At 35.2% G+C, this 20,510-nt stretch overlaps 1 protein-coding gene across 1 annotated transcript in view; it reads right to left on the bottom strand.

Moving 5' to 3' along the window:
• CFAP54 (cilia and flagella associated protein 54) overlaps window positions 1-20,510 on the bottom strand; it is a 119,606-nt gene that overhangs the window by 51,278 nt on the left and 47,818 nt on the right. Inside the window, exons 25-37 of the mRNA XM_087765659.1 lie at window positions 19,176-19,323; window positions 17,977-18,132; window positions 16,241-16,363; window positions 14,000-14,137; window positions 12,506-12,602; window positions 9,407-9,496; window positions 8,053-8,179; window positions 7,048-7,159; window positions 5,347-5,495; window positions 3,537-3,767; window positions 2,978-3,114; window positions 1,086-1,267; window positions 155-385 (exon numbers count right to left, since the gene is read on the bottom strand). Of these exons, the coding sequence (XP_087621785.1) occupies window positions 155-385; window positions 1,086-1,267; window positions 2,978-3,114; window positions 3,537-3,767; window positions 5,347-5,495; window positions 7,048-7,159; window positions 8,053-8,179; window positions 9,407-9,496; window positions 12,506-12,602; window positions 14,000-14,137; window positions 16,241-16,363; window positions 17,977-18,132; window positions 19,176-19,323 (1,921 nt within the window). The remainder of the gene's footprint in view (window positions 1-154; window positions 386-1,085; window positions 1,268-2,977; window positions 3,115-3,536; window positions 3,768-5,346; window positions 5,496-7,047; window positions 7,160-8,052; window positions 8,180-9,406; window positions 9,497-12,505; window positions 12,603-13,999; window positions 14,138-16,240; window positions 16,364-17,976; window positions 18,133-19,175; window positions 19,324-20,510) is intronic.

Here is a 20,510-nt window from a genome sequence, read left to right as displayed (position 1 = left end):
CAAATTATAAAAATTAGAAAATACTGTAAGCCTCTAAAAACTTATTACAGAGAATAACTTGGAGATATCAGAATATAATACAAGAGAAAGAAAACTATCTCTACTGAAGATGTGATAATAAAGAGTATACTGTCTTAACAAAAATAATTTTTACCTTAAGAGACCTGCTTGCTTGTAGTTCAGTTATCATATCAATGATCATGTCTGATGCCAAATAAAATGGCAACCAGATGGTGTTCCTAAGAAAACCCCTGGTAATGGGAAATGCATCCGTATGGGAATGTAAATGGTTAGCAATCATCAGTTGTAATTCTTGAGTATAGTTCCAAAGTTCTCGGCAAGCATTTTGAAGCAACGTCCAGTGGCCACCACGGTGAGCAAGAACCTATGCATATCATTCAAAATATAATTATACTTTGGAAATATAGAAATTAAAAGCTTCATTCTTTTATTGCAAAGCTTAGGTATAAGTAATCTTTCAAAATTACAGTCTATGGATCACCCTTAATAACAGATCATTCAATGTTTCAATTCATATAAAGCATTATAGAACCTTAATTTGGAAATTTTCATAGAAACACTCATTTATAATTGAATTTAATTGTTGCTTTTGGTGTGAGAATAAGAAATAAAAATTAATTCACACCACCTATACGTGTGTTTTTACTTGGTTTTAGAAGGGTTTATGGGAAGAGTAGTAAGTCTGCATTTCCTTTCAATCACTGGTCCTTCTCTTTATACTACCGAGGCATTCACTAAGACCTGTAAAGGGAGAGGTAAGTCTGCAAGTATTTTCAGAAAGATTTAACAAAGATGAGAAGGAAAGTTACAAAGACTAAATGAAAAATAAAACATTTATATAAATTATTATATATTTGATAGAAATACATGTTGTGATAGGTGATATGTCTGACATTTCATACACTGTAATTGGACATTTTGCAGAAGGTGAGAAAACATTGCTTTTTCCCACTAAAGTTTCTTTGAAGTTTCTGAAATATGGGCTTTTTAATGTAGAAAGTAGTAAGTACTGTAATGCAATGCTTAGTAATAAATAAAATGTTTAATAAGAAAGTGTATCTTACCACTGCTCTTCTTAAATGCAAAAAGATTTTTGTAAAATGCTCCAGTAAAACAGTATTTGACAGAAACTGGTTGTATTCTTTGGGGGAATGAGACACGGGTATTTCTATATCGTTTGTTGTTTGAGTTTGAGAAGTATCTGTTCCACTCAGTTTAATGCTGTGCTCAGAAGATTTATCTGTATCTGAAGACAAAAAGTTCACTAGTTAAAAATGAGTCAAAGTTCTCAAAAAAAAAAAAAAATATTATCAGCCAGCTAGGATTTTCCTGTGGCAGCTAAATACTTAAATGTTAGGAAATGCCAATATTAAGGTTATCGTATTTATAAGGTTATGATATTTAAAATATAAGGTGCTTTTACTTAAGCATTGGGAGAAGCAGGGATAAAAAAAAAAAGTTTGAGCAAAATAATAATGTGTACCAAATGGTTTTCAGCTTCAAAGCCAAAACACAACCCTCAGAGAAGTTAAGTTTTAGGAAGAAATCACTGTGTGGCAAGCTCCCAAGAACCTTTCTGAAACCGAGGCCTTTTAAAAGGAGAAGTTAAGAAGAAGGGAAGTTTTCTGACAAATACTGTGGTATGTGTAGAATTGCTTCATTATTTTATTCAATACCAAGTATCTTCCAAGGAGAAACACAGAGGTTCATGGTAGTGGGATATAGTAGTATCTGAGCTATAGGTTTCAGGCAGAAGCTAATTTCAAGCTAAACAGTATTTGAACTCTAGGGCAAACTACACACTTCATTCTTTCATTACGAATTGCTGCAAAGGCTAGGAGGTAGTAAACAGGATTTTTATTAGTTTTCAGCAACTTTCACTGACTCAGTTCTCAGTGACTTGTAAGCATCAAGACAAAAGAGTATAACTAAAAGTAAGCTGTTACAATGAGAACCAGTGAATTCAACTGCTAGTTTTTGTCATACCTCCTTGGAAAAGGCAAAGAGGATGGTCAGTTCCTACCTAAGGAACTCCTACATGGAATGATAGGAGAATTTTGCTCTCTACAGCTGTGGCAAGAATGTGTTCCCTGAAGCGCTATTGAAAGACCAGGCTTGTGATTTCTTCTTGAACTTATGGTGGCTAGGCAGACTACTTTGCATTGACTTGTATGTTATCACCACTATCTGAGGTAATCAAAGTCCTATATTTCACAGTTCAGCTCCTGTTGAAACCTCAAAGGATATTATTGCAAATAGCTGGGATAATGGAACAGTCAAATGTGAAAGAAAGAGAATTGAAGTAAAAGGGGTGGAAGATAAAAAACTGATCCTGACGTAGCCTCTGCCACAGGAAAACAATGGGGAGCAAGCAATAGAGAAGGAAACCTAAAATATTCTACTTAAAATTTGAAAGATAATAATAAACTTCAGTTTATAATTTTAAGACTTACAGAATGACCCAGGAAATTATTGACTTGTAAGGAAATCTAAAGGAAACTGCAGACCAATTAACAACCACAGAAACTGATAAAAATTGTCATTTCATTTAGAATAATATGGAATATTATCAATTTAATAGGTCTAGGTAGTGTGGCTTCTGCAAACCAAAAGCTAGTATCACTAATATATTAGAATTTATAAACTTGTTACTAAAGTATAGGATAAAGAATAACCACTTGATAAAAAGTAACATATTTACCAATACAATAAACAATGCTCAGAGTTATTATAAATGCCCCATTATTGACTATGACTTATTTTATACTAGGTATGCCAAAAAGAGAAAATACAGAGGACACTTCTGAAATCCAGAAACATCTTCTCTTTAAATTGGCATGAGTGTTTTTCCAAAGGTGATGTGGAGAACTAATGATGGAGGTCAAGATAGAAATTAAGAGAAAGAAAAAGTTACGTTGAAGTTGATCCCAGTTGTGCACCCATTAAAAGTTCTTACAAGTTTGTTTTTCGGTCATTCCGGACTTTTTAAGGAGAGGAGGAGTTGGTGTTCTCATGTTATTCTCTATGGCTTCTCTCACCACTACAGTGCCAGAATTACTTAATGAGAACATCTCAGGATCCAAAATATTGTAACTGCAGAATGGGAGAAAAAAAAAAAAGAAACACAAAAAAACCCAGATATAATATTACAAAGAATTTTTATGTACACACACAAAATTCAGTTTCTCAAAAGTGAGTTTTGATTACTTTCCAGGAGCTTTAGGAATCAGAAATAACGAATGATAGCCAAAAGTTATAAGGAACCAAAAAATAGCACAGTATAGTATATTTCAAAACTTTCATCTGACCAGTCAAGTGAGCAACCAAAAATGTGCATGTCACCTCCCATATGATGGAAAGCAAAACTTGTTACATAGTAAATCAATTTGCATTTGGAAGTTGAACTGTTCATATGACAAACTGACTGATGATATTGTAATTCAGACCTGTCTGCATTAATGGCAATAACAATAATCTATATTAATAGCAATCACTGAAAATGCAGTAAGATATACCTGTCCAGATGGTGTGAACCACAAATTCCAATGTTATATTGCTCTTCCAGTTTCTTTTTAAATAAGTTGTAGTGTGCAACTGCCAGATAGATATTCATCTGAGACCTCCAGGGCATCTCTTCAAGACACATTTGATGAAACTTCTGTTGGTTTAAGTAATTACTCACAATTGGTTTCAGCAGTACCACTAAGGTGTGATGAGCTACTTTTTGCAACCCTTCCTTGCATTTCCTAAACCAAAATATATGAAGTAGCAAAAAATGAAATTGTGTTTTCTTGAAGCTCTAGAAAAGAAAATCATGGTAAAGATACACAGAAGTATCCCATTGCATATCCACAGACTTTTAGTAACTCAGAAGCATATGACATATTCCTAGCAAAAGGACTCTTGCTGCAGTCAAGAAAAGCAATTGTGCTTTCCCTCTTTAAGAGTGCTTAAGATGCACTAAATCCTATCTTATATTTTACCAACTTCCGTAAGATATTTGTCTTAGTACTTACAAAATGTTTAGCTCTGTGTTTGAAGTTATTTGTACCTGAATCATCCAAACAGATTATTATAGCAGATTATTATTTCACACAGTGTGTTCAGAGATGGAGGGTCTACTATTATACTATAAATTTGGATCATTCTTTTTATTGCTGTGTTTTGGTAGCTAATCATCCTTAATGTGAAGAAAACATTTTATTTCAGATTTGGATGCCTGGCTTTAATTTCCAGCCATAGATCTTTTTTTTTTATGTTTCTCTGCAAGATCAAACAATTCTGTATTACCTGGCACACATACAATGCTGTAGTCAAATCAAATCTCATTTTTTCTTTCTTTATAAACTGTAAACTACTCCCTTTATCAATATAAATTATTTTTCTGCCTGTTTTCCACCTTTAAAATGTGGGCAGAACAGTATACCATATACAATGTTGATTACATTATATAGCAATATTATTATGTAAGATATGAAAGAGTAGCAAAATGCCCAGGATAAGTTAAACATCCCCTCTTCCACTGAAAGCCATGAAAATCATGTTAAGTAAGGTGGTGGGGTTTTTTTTCTGTCGAGGAGGAAAAATGGATAGTTTAGGTAAATATTTAGAAGATAGTGTATGGAAGACTTTTTTGAGGTTCTGTATGTAAAACACTTCCAGAATCAGTTATGCGATTGCTTATATTCAGATATTTCTAGTTTTCTACTTGCTAATTGCTGGAAGCATAAGTGACCAAAGCATCAGGTAATAAATACTACAAATTCTTTTAGGTCAGAAGGTACCGTTATTACAGAGTTAACCAAATATTATATAATTAGTTGCCAAAAGAAGAAGTGAATCAATTTTCATTTGTTTTTATCAAGAAACAGGTTTACAAAACCTACAGAACAGACAATCCAAAAAGACTAGCAAAAGGATGACAAAAAACCCTCTGAAACTACCTGAACATCAGGAATGAATAAACATTCTTTATTAGATTCCTATCAGGTAAACTCCCCAACACATTATAGTACACAAATTAACATAGCTTTTCCACCACGATGAATTAACATGCTCAAGCTAACACAACTGAAATACAGTCTTTGATTATTAATACAAACACTTCAAAATCTTCAACAGTTATTCTCTGAAATAGAAATGAGATTTTGTTCTCTTGAGTGGAAGCCAATTTTATACCAAACTAAAACAGAAAAGTGAGTGGACCGTGCACAAATTCATCCCTTTGATAAAAAAAAGTTTTAAAATACACACTTAATTGTAAACTAAATTTCAGTCAAAATATTTTGGTTCTGTATATGAACCTGACAACTTATGTTCATGTACCTTTCTGCTTCTGGAGATTCCATTAGGTTTGGATGTTTCATGAAATACTCTCTAAGAGTCTGTCTTTTTTGACTAGGACTCAAGGCTTCTTTTCTTGGTTTCTTCAAAGTTGATGCCTCTGGTTTCTTTAAAGGTGAAGTCTCCACACTCTTTAACAAAATCTTCCATTAAAATCTTAAATATACTTCAAATACTTATTTATACCTACATTATCAATTACTTGAGGTATACAGCACTTTGGCTTATGCAGGAAGAGAACAAAACAGAAAATAAATTCTGGGACTGTTTGTCAAAAGAAGACAGCAAAAGAAATATTTAATATTCCAGAAAGCTTTACAATTTTTCTGGAAGGTGTATGTCAAATGCCTGACACTAAGAAGCCAGCTAGGTCCCCAAATATTTTCTTTCATATATTGGTGTTTTTCATCTCAAAAACAATGATAGTTCTTTTCCTATTATTATAAATACCAAAACTTTGCAATGCACAAACTGAGACAGAAAACCGTTTCCCTAATCTGTCTCAGATGGTAGCAACATTACTAGAGGGTTATGAGGGAGAAAACTCTTCCTCCAAACCAATACAAATCCATTAAGATTATTCTTACCTTCCAATAAAAGGAAAAAAATATTTTAAAAGAATTCTGAACAAAAAGCCTTTGTTGTGCGATCAGAATATCTGCGCAAGGAGTTAATCATGAACAACTACTCATGAAAAAGTGTAAGTACAACATACTGTACAAAACAGCCTAAACTGATCTCCCTTTTCTTAATGTGATGGTACCCAAGCCATTTCCTACTAACATATTGGGTTTTTTAAAGGGAGCTGAGGAAAGGGAAGTTTTTGTTGATTTTGGGATGCATTACTCCGACTTATCTCAAATTCCTCACAATTACTGGTCTTTCAGATAAATCCCATGACAACTTTTCTTCCTGAGGTGCAAAGGTGAGCTGAGGACTAGAATCTGTATCCCAAATTTTAGTAGTTATGCATGTCTCTAGCTGAGGTTTTTATAAGACAGCTTTTAAAAATTTATTTTTGTGCTTATGGTATTGCTGCCCAGTAAAGACATACATGACTCCTTGTCATGCTTTAACCCCAGCCAGCAGCTAAGCACCACCCAGCCACTTGCTCACTCCCTGCTGCCCGGTGGGATGGGGGAGAGAATTCAAAGAGTAAAAGTGAGAAAACTCATGGGTTGAGATAAAGACAGATTAATAGGCAAAGCAAAAGCCGTGCACACAAGCAAAGCAAAGCAAGGAATTCATTCACTGTTTGCCATCGGCAGGCAGGTGTTCAGCCATCCCCAGGAAGCAGAGCTCCATCACGTGTAATGCTTACTTGGGAAGGCAAAATGCCATCACTCCGAATGTTCCCCGCTTCCTTCTTCTTCCCCCCAGCTTTATATGCTGAGTGTGATGTCATATGGTATGAAATATCCCTTTGGTCAGTTGAGGTCAGCTGTCCCGGCTGTGTCCCCTCCCAACATCTTGTGCACCCCAGCCTACTAGCTGGTGGGGTGGGGTGAGAAGAAGAAAAGGACTTGACTCTGTGTAAGCACTGCTCAGCAGTAACTAAAACATCCCTGTGTTATCAACCCTGTTTTCAGCACAAATCCAAAACATAGCCTCATACTAGCCTCTATGAAGAACATTAACTCTATCCCAGCAAAAATCAGCACACTCCTTAAAAATAATACTCACTTTCTCAAACTCCACAACTCCTATAGTGTATCCATCCGTGCCTTCTGGGAGAGTGGGAGAACTAGTTTCTTGTGTTGAAATTCCATTGATACAGAGAAGGTGGTTGTTCCTCCTGACAAAAAAGTAACATTAAATTCATCACCATCATCATCATCATGTTAAACTCCTTTCATAGTTAAAGGGTTATCTTTGGGAACAGGTAGAGCACATGCTATTCTTATTTCACTGGAAGTTGTAAATTCGGCAGGCTTTCTTTCCTTCTTTCCCTTCAGAAAATAGGAAGTGCTCACTTTCAAGTTTTATTATAGAAATCTGAATTTATAGGTAATAACTATCTCACCTTCCTAACTCCTAGTAAAACAAAACAGTTTGCTTCATTACCCAAATTCTGCTATGGAATTCTGCAAAGAACTTCTTCATGTCCAGTTGTTTTGGTCTTTTGTAACAGCGATTTCTGTTCCCTATAATATATCTCCTTTTAATTGATTATTTGTCTTTCAAATTTTAGAAATATTTGTGTGCATTTTTAACAAAGTTATAGTTAAATTTCTTTGGGATCCTTTTAGGTAAGTGTCTACAATTTGGTTCCGCTTATCTTCTTAGTATAGAAATTTTTTTAGACACTAGCATAGGCCCTGATCAGTTTGCTTTTGATTTAATGCAAATGTACTTTTCTAAGTTATCCCACTGCTTCATAATAATATGGCAAATGACCATATTACCAAGTAGTGTCTGTGAAAAGGAAAATCCTGGAAATTGCTGATGGTAGACAGGAGTTTTGAACAGACACAGCCAAGGGAGAATTTTCCATGTATAATGAGGTCACAATACAATATTTTCTGTAGCTATATAATCCGCTGTGTTCATGGAACTTCTGCAGACTAGAAACCATGGAAATGGCTCCAGATAGGTCTTCTGCCAGGTAGAATTTACAGTTTCTGCTGTAACTGTGACACTGGTGAACCTAAGTAGTAGTTTTTCACTACTGCTATAATAGAGACTTACCTTTTCAAGTAAACTTGCACATTGCCTGCCCATTCCAGAACGCATTGAAACTTCTCTTCATTCAGGATTTTGTGCAAAACTTGAACAAAGAACTCAAGAAAACGTGATTTCTTTCTGAATTTCATCACTGCAATAAAGTAACAAATAATTAACACAGTTTTTGTATTTATGCTGTAACAGGTTTCTGAATTCAGGTATAATTACAGCTATGTATGTTTCAAAGCACATATTTATGTCATGTTGCATGCTGATGAAGAAAAGGCATAATGATACTAAAATCAGATATGTCATGATACACAATAGCAGTTGCTAAATACTTATTCTTGTGACTGGGCATCCAGAATCACAAGTTCACTCTATTTACACTCCTAGAATGACAAGCATTCTAGGGACTGAGAAAACAGGTTTGGAATTATTTTTGTATCATGCAGTACATAGTACAAAAATATTTTATAACAATATTCAACATGCCTAATTGTACACATGCCTGAAAATCAAAAAAAAAACCACAATAAAGCAAGTATAAACAAAGTAACTTGATCCTATTCACTTAGGTTGCTCTTCTCAGTGACAGTCACATTAGTGTACAAGCATCACACGGTTCTCATCGCAGCAACGGAGCTGTGTCATCTAGATTTTAGGCAGCTTTTTAATTGTTTGCAAACTGCTTTTACTGTTTGGCTGTCTTCATAATCTTTGAGCATCAGGAAATAAATAAGTATTTATCCTATCTGAAAGCTACACTAATTTTACAGGTTAGGTTCCATTGTTATTTTGAACACCAGTATCAAAAAAAAAATAAGGCAGTGGCAAAGGCCACATACCAGAATCTTAAATCCTATTTCAAAAACGCAAGTGTGCTCAGACTTTTGTGAATTCCTCTTTCAGCAGCATAATTTAATGTGGAAATGGGGTATCTCAATTTAAAAAGAAAGAATACTCCACACAAACAGAATCCTTGAAAACTTGACATGACTTTAAAAAAATGAGCTATTAGAAAAGTTATTAGAAAATAAACATTATTCAAATTATTTGAAATATTAATATTTTATATACAATATAAATATATACATTTATATAAATATATATATTTTATATACATCAACATCTAAAATAATTTGTTGCAAGTATTTCATACACTTCTAAATGTGAAGTGTAAATAATATAAATATAAATTAAAAATTATAAAATATAAATAAATATATTAAGACCTTTTCTTAAGTTATGTATATCCACGAACAAAATGAAGAGAAAGTTTCCGAGAGCTTATTCCAAGCAAGAAGTAGATAGCTTTACTGGCAACTTTCTGAAGTAAAGGAGCCTTTACAATTAAAATAAACACCAATTATCCTACCTTCTCGATAAGCACTGTTTGATGTCCAACATGAAATTACAGGGTAGAGGAACAAAGGATCTTCCTGTCCTGTAAGCTCTGATCCACGAGCTGCATCAATAACCAAATCAAATCCATTATGACAATCAGTGATAGAATACAATAGAAACTCTACCTGGAATTGTAACTGAAGACTAGAAAAATCCTTCTTTAGCACAGAGTTTGCTTTTAAATCTCTCACTGTCATCCAGACAGAAATTCAAAAGCTTTCTCTTTTCTTCTAACATAAGTACCTGTGCCACATAAATAATGATGAGCTTATAGATGTGACTGATGAACTTCCAGCTACTAGACTAATGAGCAGGATGTCTGGAGTTCATCAGAGGTCTAACAAAGGTCCATACAAATCATCTGTGGAGGAGGATGTGCAGTAAGGACATGTCCAAAAATGTATTTAAAGCTATACAGCATGAACTGAACACATGATGCTACTAGTGACTAGTGCTTACATACATGCTTGCCATATGGATAGCATAAGTAGGTAAAGGACTTTTTGGTTTCTTCACCTAAATAGTTATATAAATATATGTATACAAATGTATTTTTATTGTATAAATAATATATTAAATATAGTTGTAAATAATATATACAATATAGAGATATAAACAGTATATATAATATATAGGAGAACAAAAACTTGGATTCAGGCTTCTGAGAGTTAAACGCAACTGTGTTACCAGCTGATGAGCACCAGAACAATGTTACATGTACTAGTTGCTATTTTGCCTTAATAAAGAAACATGACCTACAAATTTTGTGCTTAGGCAAGTTCTGTGGTTGAAAAAGATCAATGCAGCTAGTCCCTGAAAAAAGCGAGGTTAAAAACACACTCTGGAGCAACCATTTGTGATAGTGGGTCAATAGCTACACCCTCCAGTGGTAGCAATCAGTTGAAGTCTGTTGATTGCAAATAACGTCCAATTAAATAGAATGGCTAGCAGAACAAGCAGGTTCTTTTTAATTTTCTTTTTAGGACAAGTCACACCCTTTATTAGTACTCTCTCCTATTTGACAAGTTCAAAAATATATTGCTTCCAATGAGAATTTTCACAAAGAATAATACCTCCCAGAAATCTTAAAATGGGAAAACATTTGAAATTTCAGAATTTAAAATGTTCTGTGTATGAAATATTTTGTTTTTCTCACTTACTTATGAAAGAGGCAGATTCAGCTCTTTTTCATTTTTCTCGTAGACTATCATCAATGGAATACTAAGCGCTGATCCACTTTTAAGGATTTCCTATGACAAAATTTCTTCCAAAATATTTTTAACAGCATGCCATACAGGCATGCACATTGTCCTAAACAACTTAGGCATATTTGTAAGGACAGCCACAAGCTTTGTTATTTATTTTGCCTCAGCAAAAGACTCCTCTTCAATTTGTATCCTGAAACTTACTGACGAATATGCTATTTCAGCAACAGAGCAGACTTCAGCTGTCAAGTATTAGCCAATTACTGAAAATGTGTTCTTCTTTAACTCATCAACCCATTAATTTAACTTTCTATTAAGTAAGAATGGAACATTGTTTTATTAGGTAATCAATGTAATTTTCAATTAACTTACAGAATTCATTCATTCTGTAACTTGTTCTGCAGGAATGCAGGCATCAATGTCAGCAGCAAAAAATGAAGGATCAGTACACAGATGAATGGAAGTTTTGCATCACTCTTTTTATCCTATTTATTACAGAAATGCTTCCTCTTCTAAGACAAATGCATATACACAGATGATAACTAGAACATGAGTCAGCAGCGTGCCATTGCAGCAAAGACCAGTTGCATACTGGGCTGTTTTAGAAACAGCATAGCTAGCAGGTCAAGGGAAGTGATTATTCCCCTCTCTTTGGCACTTGTGAGACCTCATCTAGATTACTGTGTTTGGTTTTGACACTGTAGTACAAGCCACTGACATACTGGAGTAAGTCCAGTGAAGGGCTACCAAGATGATAAGGAGCTAGAGTGCATGACAAAGCAAGAAGAGGCTGCGAGAACTGGGTTTATTCAGTCTTGAGAAGGCTAAGAGGAGCCTACACCTACCTAATAGGAGGAATACAGAATGTGGAGACAGACTGTCCTTACTGGTAAGACTGTGCCTTACTGGCAAGTGACAATAGACACAAGAAGGAAAGCAGAAAATTCCAAAAAGATATAAAGAAAACCTTTTTAACCATAAGGGTGGTGAACTATTGGAACAGGTTGCCCAGAAAGGTTGCAGAATTTTACTTCAGAGAGATTGAAAACTTGTCTGGACAAGTCCCAGAGCAACCTGATCTAATTGTACTTGTTTTGAGCAGGGGGTTGGAATAAATACCTCCCAGAAATGCCTTCACCTAAATTATTCTACGATTCTATCCACGCTCCAAGGAGTACAAGATGCCATGTAAATATAGTGGAAAAAAAATCAGTAGTGGCTCTGTGTTTTAAGTTCTAATCAAATTTCCTTTATAAATCCTACTTATTAATTCATCTAACTTTGGCGGAACTATTAGCCTGAAAATTCTTGTGCTTAATCCAGACTATGATATTTTAAAGATGACATATTCATTCCTGAGTTTCAAGGTAGTTAAGTGCTACTATACATGCAATTCCTTCACAGAAAGGACAATTTCTGTTAACTTTCTTCAGGAAGCCTTTTCTCCACTAAAATTTCCTGCAGTGGTCATTACTACTAGAACTGGTAGGATAGTAAGACATGCTATAAATGAACAATGGTCTTTGCCACTGCATTTTCTCATTTAGGAAGATAAAGCAAGCCTAAACAACATGGAATCCAATTTACACAGATTGGGAGAACATATATATTTGCAGAATAGAACAAAAATGATCATTCCTTTCTAAGAAGAAATGAGTGTGCTGGTGGAAATGATGAAAAAGATTAATAAAAGACATTATACACATCACTACCAGGTATAAATAAGATCACTGAAATAATGATTTTGGTTGATTTATCATGGAAGATATATGAAATAAAAGCACTTTTTAGGTAAATAATTTTTACAAATAAACTATAGAAAATTCCATAGAAAAATGTAAGAAGTGTTTTAATAGTACACCCACCTGGTTTTGTCAGTCGGAGGAGATTTGATTCCAGAGCATTTAGATTTTCTGTTGCTTTTTCCATTGCAGCTAAATGGGATGTCTTTGCAGAAGTGGTCTGAAATACCCAATACTTAGTTATGAAAACTTAGCTTTTACATGACTAAAACCAGCAGGTCAATGGTGGAGTTTCGGTTAGATCCCAAGTTTTCTCATTCTATAGCTGATCATTTCATCAATATTGTCTTATTTTTCAAGTGAAATAAAATTGACATTCATAAATTTTTTAGTATGGCTTCAAAAACCTGGCCATGATTCATTCTTGATTGATCTCCCAGGGAGTGAGTGGAGTTGGTCTGCCACCAAATAAATTTTTAGGGAAGTCCCACGTACTACTACAACAACACATTTGAACAGATTGACAAAATATGTTGTTTTCCAGAAAAAATAATCTTTTGTAGGTTATTTGCTGACTACAGAAAGCAACATCTTCCTTTGGAAAGAAACTTCTTTTTTTTCACTTTGGTGAAAATGTAATTTTCAGTCAGCCCTACCTGGATCAAGATATTATATTGTTCCTATGAACTTAGATTCCTTTCTCTTTGCTGGTATGAACCTGGGAGCAGCTAACACAAACTCAGCAATAAACAATGGAGAAAATTTTGTCCTGGATCCTATCAGTGTCCTACAAATTTTCTTACAGAAATCCTTCCCTGTAAGCTGATTGACTCTTTGTCCCTCTCTTTAATATATGTTTCATGCTCACACTGCTTCCTTTCTTCCTCTCTCATTCTTCCTACTTTCTTACACCTTTTTCAAATCTCCTCTCCAGTAAAATCTTTTCTAAAATTATTTAAAGGAAAAACAGACAGAAAAGTATGGAGAATCAACACTTTGTTTCTACGTTGCAGGAAATCCTCACAACCTGCTGCATCTCTTTGTAATTTAAGTATTAAGGTCTTTGAGGTTGAAAGTTCTTCCTCCATTGAGAAGTATTTTTCAGTCTATGCAAATTAATTTCCTAATTAATTTCCTAATAAATTTCCTAAATTAATGTCTTATTATGACTCAGTTTCAAGCAGCTGCTACAGAAAATGAGAGGCTAAGTTTCTACATCATTTAGGATATTTTTGCTCTTTTTCACTGATACAGTTCTTTAATTTTTTTTTCTGTCTAATAAAGCATTCCTGGAAACTATATGTGAAGATCAGTTAGGGATGCTTGTATAAATATCTGCAGGATCCTCATGGCTCTGAACTGTAATATTGCTAACCCCCTCTCCAGTTCAACAAGATGAGACCTTGTGCCCACTGCAGTCTGCAACTGGTCTTCACAAAGATGGCTACAATTAAATAGAAGCCTCTCAGCTGTACTTTGGGAACTCTTATTCTACAAGGAAACTCTTATTCCATACAATCACTTCTAAAACAAAAAGTTAATAAATGCAGTCTTCAAAGTAATAGAATACAGTATTTAGAGAAAAGAAAAAGTAAAAATCAGAGCAATTACTTTAACCTCTTTGTTAGTGTGTGTTTCTTCAGTTTTCACAGCTCCTGACAGGCAGGGTGAGGTTGTTGGAGAGGAATCCAACAATTTTTTCCCGTAGTTAACAATAATTACTGCTAGTTCATATTCTTTCCATGAACGTAGTACCTATTAAAGAATTACCTGTTATATATTTTTGTTTTGCATAACATGTAATGTTTCATTATTGTCTACTTATAATTGTCAAAATGCATGAATATTATAAATAGAAATTAATTACTCAATATTTAGGTTTCGTTTCATAAAAAAACAGGGCTATGGACCTGTAAAATAATTGAAATTGCAGATATGTTATCTATGTGTTCTACTTTTGCTTAACCTACCCCTCAGAGAATAAAAAAATTTAACCAGAAGTATCTATTGCTGTGATTGACATTCTCCCTGTTCTCAGAAAGTACTGCTATCAAAGAATATAAAGGGTAACTAAATGATCCTTGTTTACCTCACTGGTATCAAGTGCACATTTGAAAATCCCAGCTGTATTGGTGATAGGAGTGGTGAAATTTATTTTTAAAATTACGAAATTTATAAATGAACAGTGTAGGAAATGTTTTTAGATGGCTTTATCTTCTTTAGATAGAGCTCTAAAGGCCAAAGTGCTTCTACTATATGCAAGGTAACTTCATGTTAGGATGTTTGTCTTTGGGGTACAAAATTAGTGTATAGATTACTTTAGGATAAATACAGGCCTGACTGTAACTCAACAGACAACCATATACCATGGATTAATCAGAAGCACTTGCAATTCACTCATTCTGTTTGCTATTCTGTATGCTATTCTGTTGAAACGCTATCTCTAAGGAAAAAAAAAATCAGCAGTACAAGCAGACAGTCATTTAGCTGGAATCCAACAACAAACACACACTATATCAAGGTTTCAGGGTTCCTAATAGGCTTTATTGGCCTTGATAGCCTCCACCTGGGCCCTCCCTGCAGGGGGCCAGGAGGTCCCTTTCAGCTCAGGACTGAGCCTACAGTCCCTGCCAGCTCCCATGTGGCAGGAATGCTGGTCTCCAGCATGCTCCAAGCCATGCCTGGGTGTGGAAATGGATCCACTGGTCTGGACACCTGACCCATGGACTGACTCCTCAGCTTGACTTCAGACTGCTCCCATCACGACGGACTGGCCTGCTGGGCTGTGTCTGATCCTATCTACCCTCACCAGACCTGATCCTGACCTGCGGATTGACTTCCCAGCTTCAGCTCAGACCTGCATCTTCACCACAAACTCACCCAATGATCTGGACTCCTGATTGAACCTGACTGCCAAGTGTTGCCCTGCCAGCCATGGCGTTGCCCTTGGCTCCTGGCTCCCCAGCCCTCGCCGTGCCCTGACACTGCCCTCACAGCCATGAAATAATTAAGATGACAAAAATTACAACACTAAGGCTTAAAATTCTTGTCTTTACAGAAAGAATGAAAACTGGATCTTCTTGCAGTACGCTTTTAAGGATATTTGACACTGATCTGGTCTTGTGAGGTGAGCACAGAGATCCTATAAATACCGGGGTGAGGGATCACCAACGCAAGGGAATCCCTCAAAGCATCAGCCACAGCTCAGCTTCAGTATGAGCTCTTAGCTGAGGTGTACTCAAAGATAGAGGAAAGCTGACTTTTTCAGCATCATACATTTATCATGACGGGTACTTTAACTCTATCTCTATACCTGAGGAAAAAAGTCCTACCAGTACCTGAATCATAGATGTGATCTACAGATACGTGTTATGGTTAAAAGTCAAGGTGCTTATGTTCCTGTCAGCGTGTGGGACTAAATAGTATAAAGTCTCTTGTATCTAATTAGCAAATAAGCCAGATATGCTAATCTGATTAAAACTACAAATATGGGCTATTTGCAGTAAATAAACTTTTAAATTTATGTATTACATATAAGCCTTACTGAAAATAGTACTACCTTAAATGTAAAAATACACACAATGATATAAAATACAGATTTCGTATCATAGACTAATAGTTACAGTCTATTTTCTGAACAAATGAAAATTCTCAATTCTCTTAAAAAGTCAAAATGTCATTATTACATAAAATGCACTGATACAAAGATACTAATAAATATTTCTATACCTTTACTATTTAAGAGTGCCAGTTCTCTAACATATCACTCTGAAGGCCAGCTTACTAAATCTTTTTTTTTCTCTAAATGACAAGAGCTATATCTTAAACTAAGCTGTAAGCACAATAATACACAGATACCTTTGCTGTATAAAATGAAGTACAAGCTATCATATGCTGAATACTCTCATAACATCCTGCCTGCCTCGTCTGCAGAGTAGCACTTGGAATTTCTTGAAGGACAGCCAAGCACTTAATGAGGATCTGCAAATACAAGGGTTAAAACAAAGTTTGGAGTCTGCAACACACTTACAAGCTTGTACCTCTGTACAGCCTATTGTATTTCAATTTCACTTTAAAAATACTTTGAAATCTAATGGATAGGATGAAATGCTAGCTCTACAAAAGCCAATAATAAAATTTCCATTGAATTTAACGGTGTCAAGATTTCAACCACAGCCCTTTGGAATAAATGACATGTTCACATAAAATCACAGATATTAAATTACAGATACATATGGATATTTTTGCTGATTTAATTAACATGAAATCAAAGAGTGCTTAATTCAGTGAGATGACATACTCCTAGTAGAGGACTGCTTAAAAATCTACCAAGCTGGTCAGAATTTAAATGAAAGAAAAGTTTCCAGTATGCTCTAAAAATAAAAGACTTCTTTCCCCCATTTTTGTCTATCAGACATGAAAAGAACATGCGACTAAATTATTTTTCCTTTTAATTAGGAAATCTGAAACAGGAGCCATTTCCAGTGGCTAGCTGTGCCTTTAGCAGGTCATGACAGCCAACAACTTCTTAAGCAAGAGGCTATCCCTGTATGTAAATAGATTTATTTTTTTTTTCTAAACACTCCTAAAAACTTCTCAGGGCCCTGAGCGCCCCAATAGTCATTCCCTGAGCAGCCTCACTTGGAGCCTCCTGTCACACCTTCTGCCCAGGGGCCCAGGAGTCCCAATTAAGCTCAGACACAAGCCTTCAGTCCCTGCTTGAGCTATGGTATTGGTGTACTGGTCTTCAGTTCTGTCTCCTGGATGGACCTTGGACCTGTGTTGTAGCCTTGTCTCCAGTCTCTGGCTCCAACTCCTGCAGCTCCTGACTTTTTCTCCTGGATGGACCCTGGGCCAGCCCAATAACTTCACCTTCTCTGGACTCTCAGTGGATCCTCTTACCAACACCCTGCTCTGTCTGCCACGTTCAGATGCTGCTAGTCTGTGCCTTGCCTGCACCACAGTCACCTCTTCCTTCCTCATAAAGCAAACATGCTCTTACTCCTGCTCCCTGACAAAACTACCTAATTATGGGAGAAAAGTTGCATGTTTCTACTGTATCCTTGCTGAATCTAAAAAACACATCTGCTGCTTCAGAAATGGCAGGAAAGGATTCAGGTACTCTGTTTTCAAAGAGAAGGTGCTTGCTTCTGGAAAGGAGCACATGCCTGAAAACTAAAGACTGCATTATCAAAACATTGAATAGCCTTCTTTTTTTAGTAGAAAAGAAAACTATATATGAAGCAAAAATTTTAAAAAGAAGGCATAGGCAAATGCTGCTCTGCATACCATTCAAGTAGAAGTTACATCGTAGATTCTACTGCAGTTTAAAAATACCAACAAATCATCCTGAAGAAACAATCAGTATTCTGCAGTTACTTTAGCATATCTGAGAGCAGAATCTGTGCAGCTTACACTGAACATATATGCATTAGGAACACATAAAACCATAAAAAGTTTTTCTTTCAGCAAGTACTAAGAACTCAAAGCCTAGATATTTAGCTCTCCCACTGTACGCTCCATTATAAGTTTAATTTGCATCACTGTAACTGCAGGACTTAGATGCCAGCTGCTTTGTTTTAAAATGCTCTCACCTGAACTACTGGCACTGAAGAAATCTTGTGATAAATAATTGGAGCAAGGAGACCATAACATTGTACAACAGACTGCAGGGTGTAACTTGCATCATTCAACCAATTGCTAAGTTCAGTTGCCACAGTCATTCTTTCACATTCTGCTAATCTAGCAACCTGTAAAAGAAAATTCATTCACATTTTGATTCAAATATGAATTCTGTTGTTTTAAATCATTTGAGAGTGAAAGACGGATGTTACTGCAGTTTACAAAGCAGTGTAAGCAGCAAGTAAGATAAGTTTAAAAATGAATTGTTAGAAGCATTTAAACTACCTGTTAGAAGTATATAAACAAATATAAGAAGTACATAAACTACCTGTTAGAAGTATATAAACAAATGCAACATTATTCATGATTCTAAAGGAAACAATTGTTCTTGACCTAATTGTGCCCTCTGAATTTGCCCATATAATGTACAAAGCCTGGTTAACAATCTCAGCCTGTGTGGAGTGGAAATTTCACATGCTAACCCCTCAGAGTAGGTAAGGAGAGGATAACAATTCCTTCCTTTCCCTTCCAGTTATCTGCTGCAGTCCTTGCATGGGTGAGCAGATCCAGTAAAGTCACTGAGTAATCGACTGCTCACATTTTTACGAGACAGGTACTTCAGCAAAGGAAGAGTGGAATAGGAATGTAATAATACAGGAGGCAAAGCTTGACTATTCAAATAAAAAAGAAAGTTTTCTGTGTCATTAACATGCCATTATACTATAAGAAAGTCTGAAATAAAAGAAACTTAGTATATTAAAACCATGAAACCCTGTTAGAAGTTCAATATTAATGAAAATATATGTATTAAATAGCAGAAATGTTTAAAATTAAAAATCCAAGGTGCATCTTAGTAGGACAAAAATAACAATGATTATACCTCTTTCTTAAATTATAGTCTACAACCACTGAAGTCAAGGAAAATCCTCCCTCAGTTGGAATCAGAGGGCTTTGGATTAGGCAATAACTGATTCAGAAACCATCTTTCCACCAGGATACAAAATAACCAACAGCTACTAAAATACTTCAGAAAGGAAGACCAGATAACTCACAGAAAATGAAGTATTCTGTAAATAGGATTAGTACATTGCAATGTTTATCTTGCAATGATGAAATAAAGCTGATCAAAAAGTAAAATCAAATCCAGTATATGATTTTAAGCCACACATACTTGTTCCTTATAAAGTATCTCATTGGAACAGATGGAATCACAGAAGAGTGCTCCTTCCATGACATTAATGTCACAGACAGCAAACATATTCCTCAGAAAGAGGCGCAAGGTAATAGGAGAAGTCTGAGATACAGCTTCAAAACGTAACCTACAAAATAAAAAAGCAAAAGAATGGTAAAAGCATGTTAATGATGATTCAGATATTGCATGTCTGAAACCGCATTATATTAAAATGCAGTCTTTAATTTTAAAATGATGGACAAAAAGGATAAGTGTAGCTACTTCTGGAAATAAGATTTATACATAAAACTGAAAAAATTGCTTAAAATTTCTACCATAAAAAAGGGATAAGGCTCCTTTTCAAATTGTTGTCCACCTTCTACTATCCTAAGACAGCTCTTCCTTAGTGGTTTCATCTAATCCAGTGACACTTACTTTGAACTTTCTTTGAAAACTTGGGATGCTACAGCTTGTTTATTTTAACTGTCTCCTTTTACACATTATTTTTCTGTATTCTGACAATGATGCATGCAGTTGTGAAGTCCATTACTACGTATTAGTAACAAACTCCTTTTCATCACTGACATATTGTATTACAAGTCTGAAAAGAATCTCTTTTCCTCTGCCTGCTTTTTTGTTGCTTTTTTTTTTTTTTTCCGGGGGGCAGGGGGGCATTTATCCTTGTTATATTTTTTAAAATATGTTTTTACAGGAAAAATACTATGTTTTTGAAGTATAAGAAATAAATATCTCCTTCTCCTCGACTGTATTTCCTAAAAGAGACTGAAACTCAAGAAGGAAGATCAAATAGACACATTCACGTACTTGACATTACCAAGATATCAACAGGGCTTCTAGCTGGAAACAAGAGGTTTCCTTTCCTTCCAGCTCCCTCTACTGTCTCTTTAAGCCCTATGTACTTTCAAGCTAGTCCATCCAATTTCTTAGTTACCAATCAGTAAAACTGAATCTGCCTTATTTCAGGTCTGATACTGCAGCTTTGAGAATCTCTCATATTAATTAAAAAAAAAAAAAAAAAAGGGCTTGGACATAACTGTCAGGAAAGCAAAATCCCTAAAACTGTTTCGCATAGCTATTTAAAATTTGCTTTATCTGAAAGTAGCTTCATTCAAATGTTATCTCTAGAGCTGTATGTGTTTTAAAAAAAAGAACTGATTAGGAAAAAAGATTAATGAAAAACAAGCACAAAAAAAGGTACAATGACCAGACTTGCATTCCTGCTTTGTTGCCTAGGCCAGGGATAGATTTAAAACATCCACATAATCATGAAATAGGATGTCTAGTGATTATCTGCCTGCATCAATGCAGTTCACA

Source organism: Nipponia nippon, unplaced genomic scaffold (genome assembly GCF_047370975.1).
Source record: "Nipponia nippon isolate SJK-2023a ecotype South Korea unplaced genomic scaffold, ASM4737097v1 scaffold_3, whole genome shotgun sequence".
In the NCBI taxonomy this organism is placed as follows: Eukaryota; Metazoa; Chordata; class Aves; order Pelecaniformes; family Threskiornithidae; genus Nipponia; species Nipponia nippon.
Note: the sequence above shows the minus strand (reverse complement) of the source record. Positions and strands in the feature narration are given on the sequence as shown.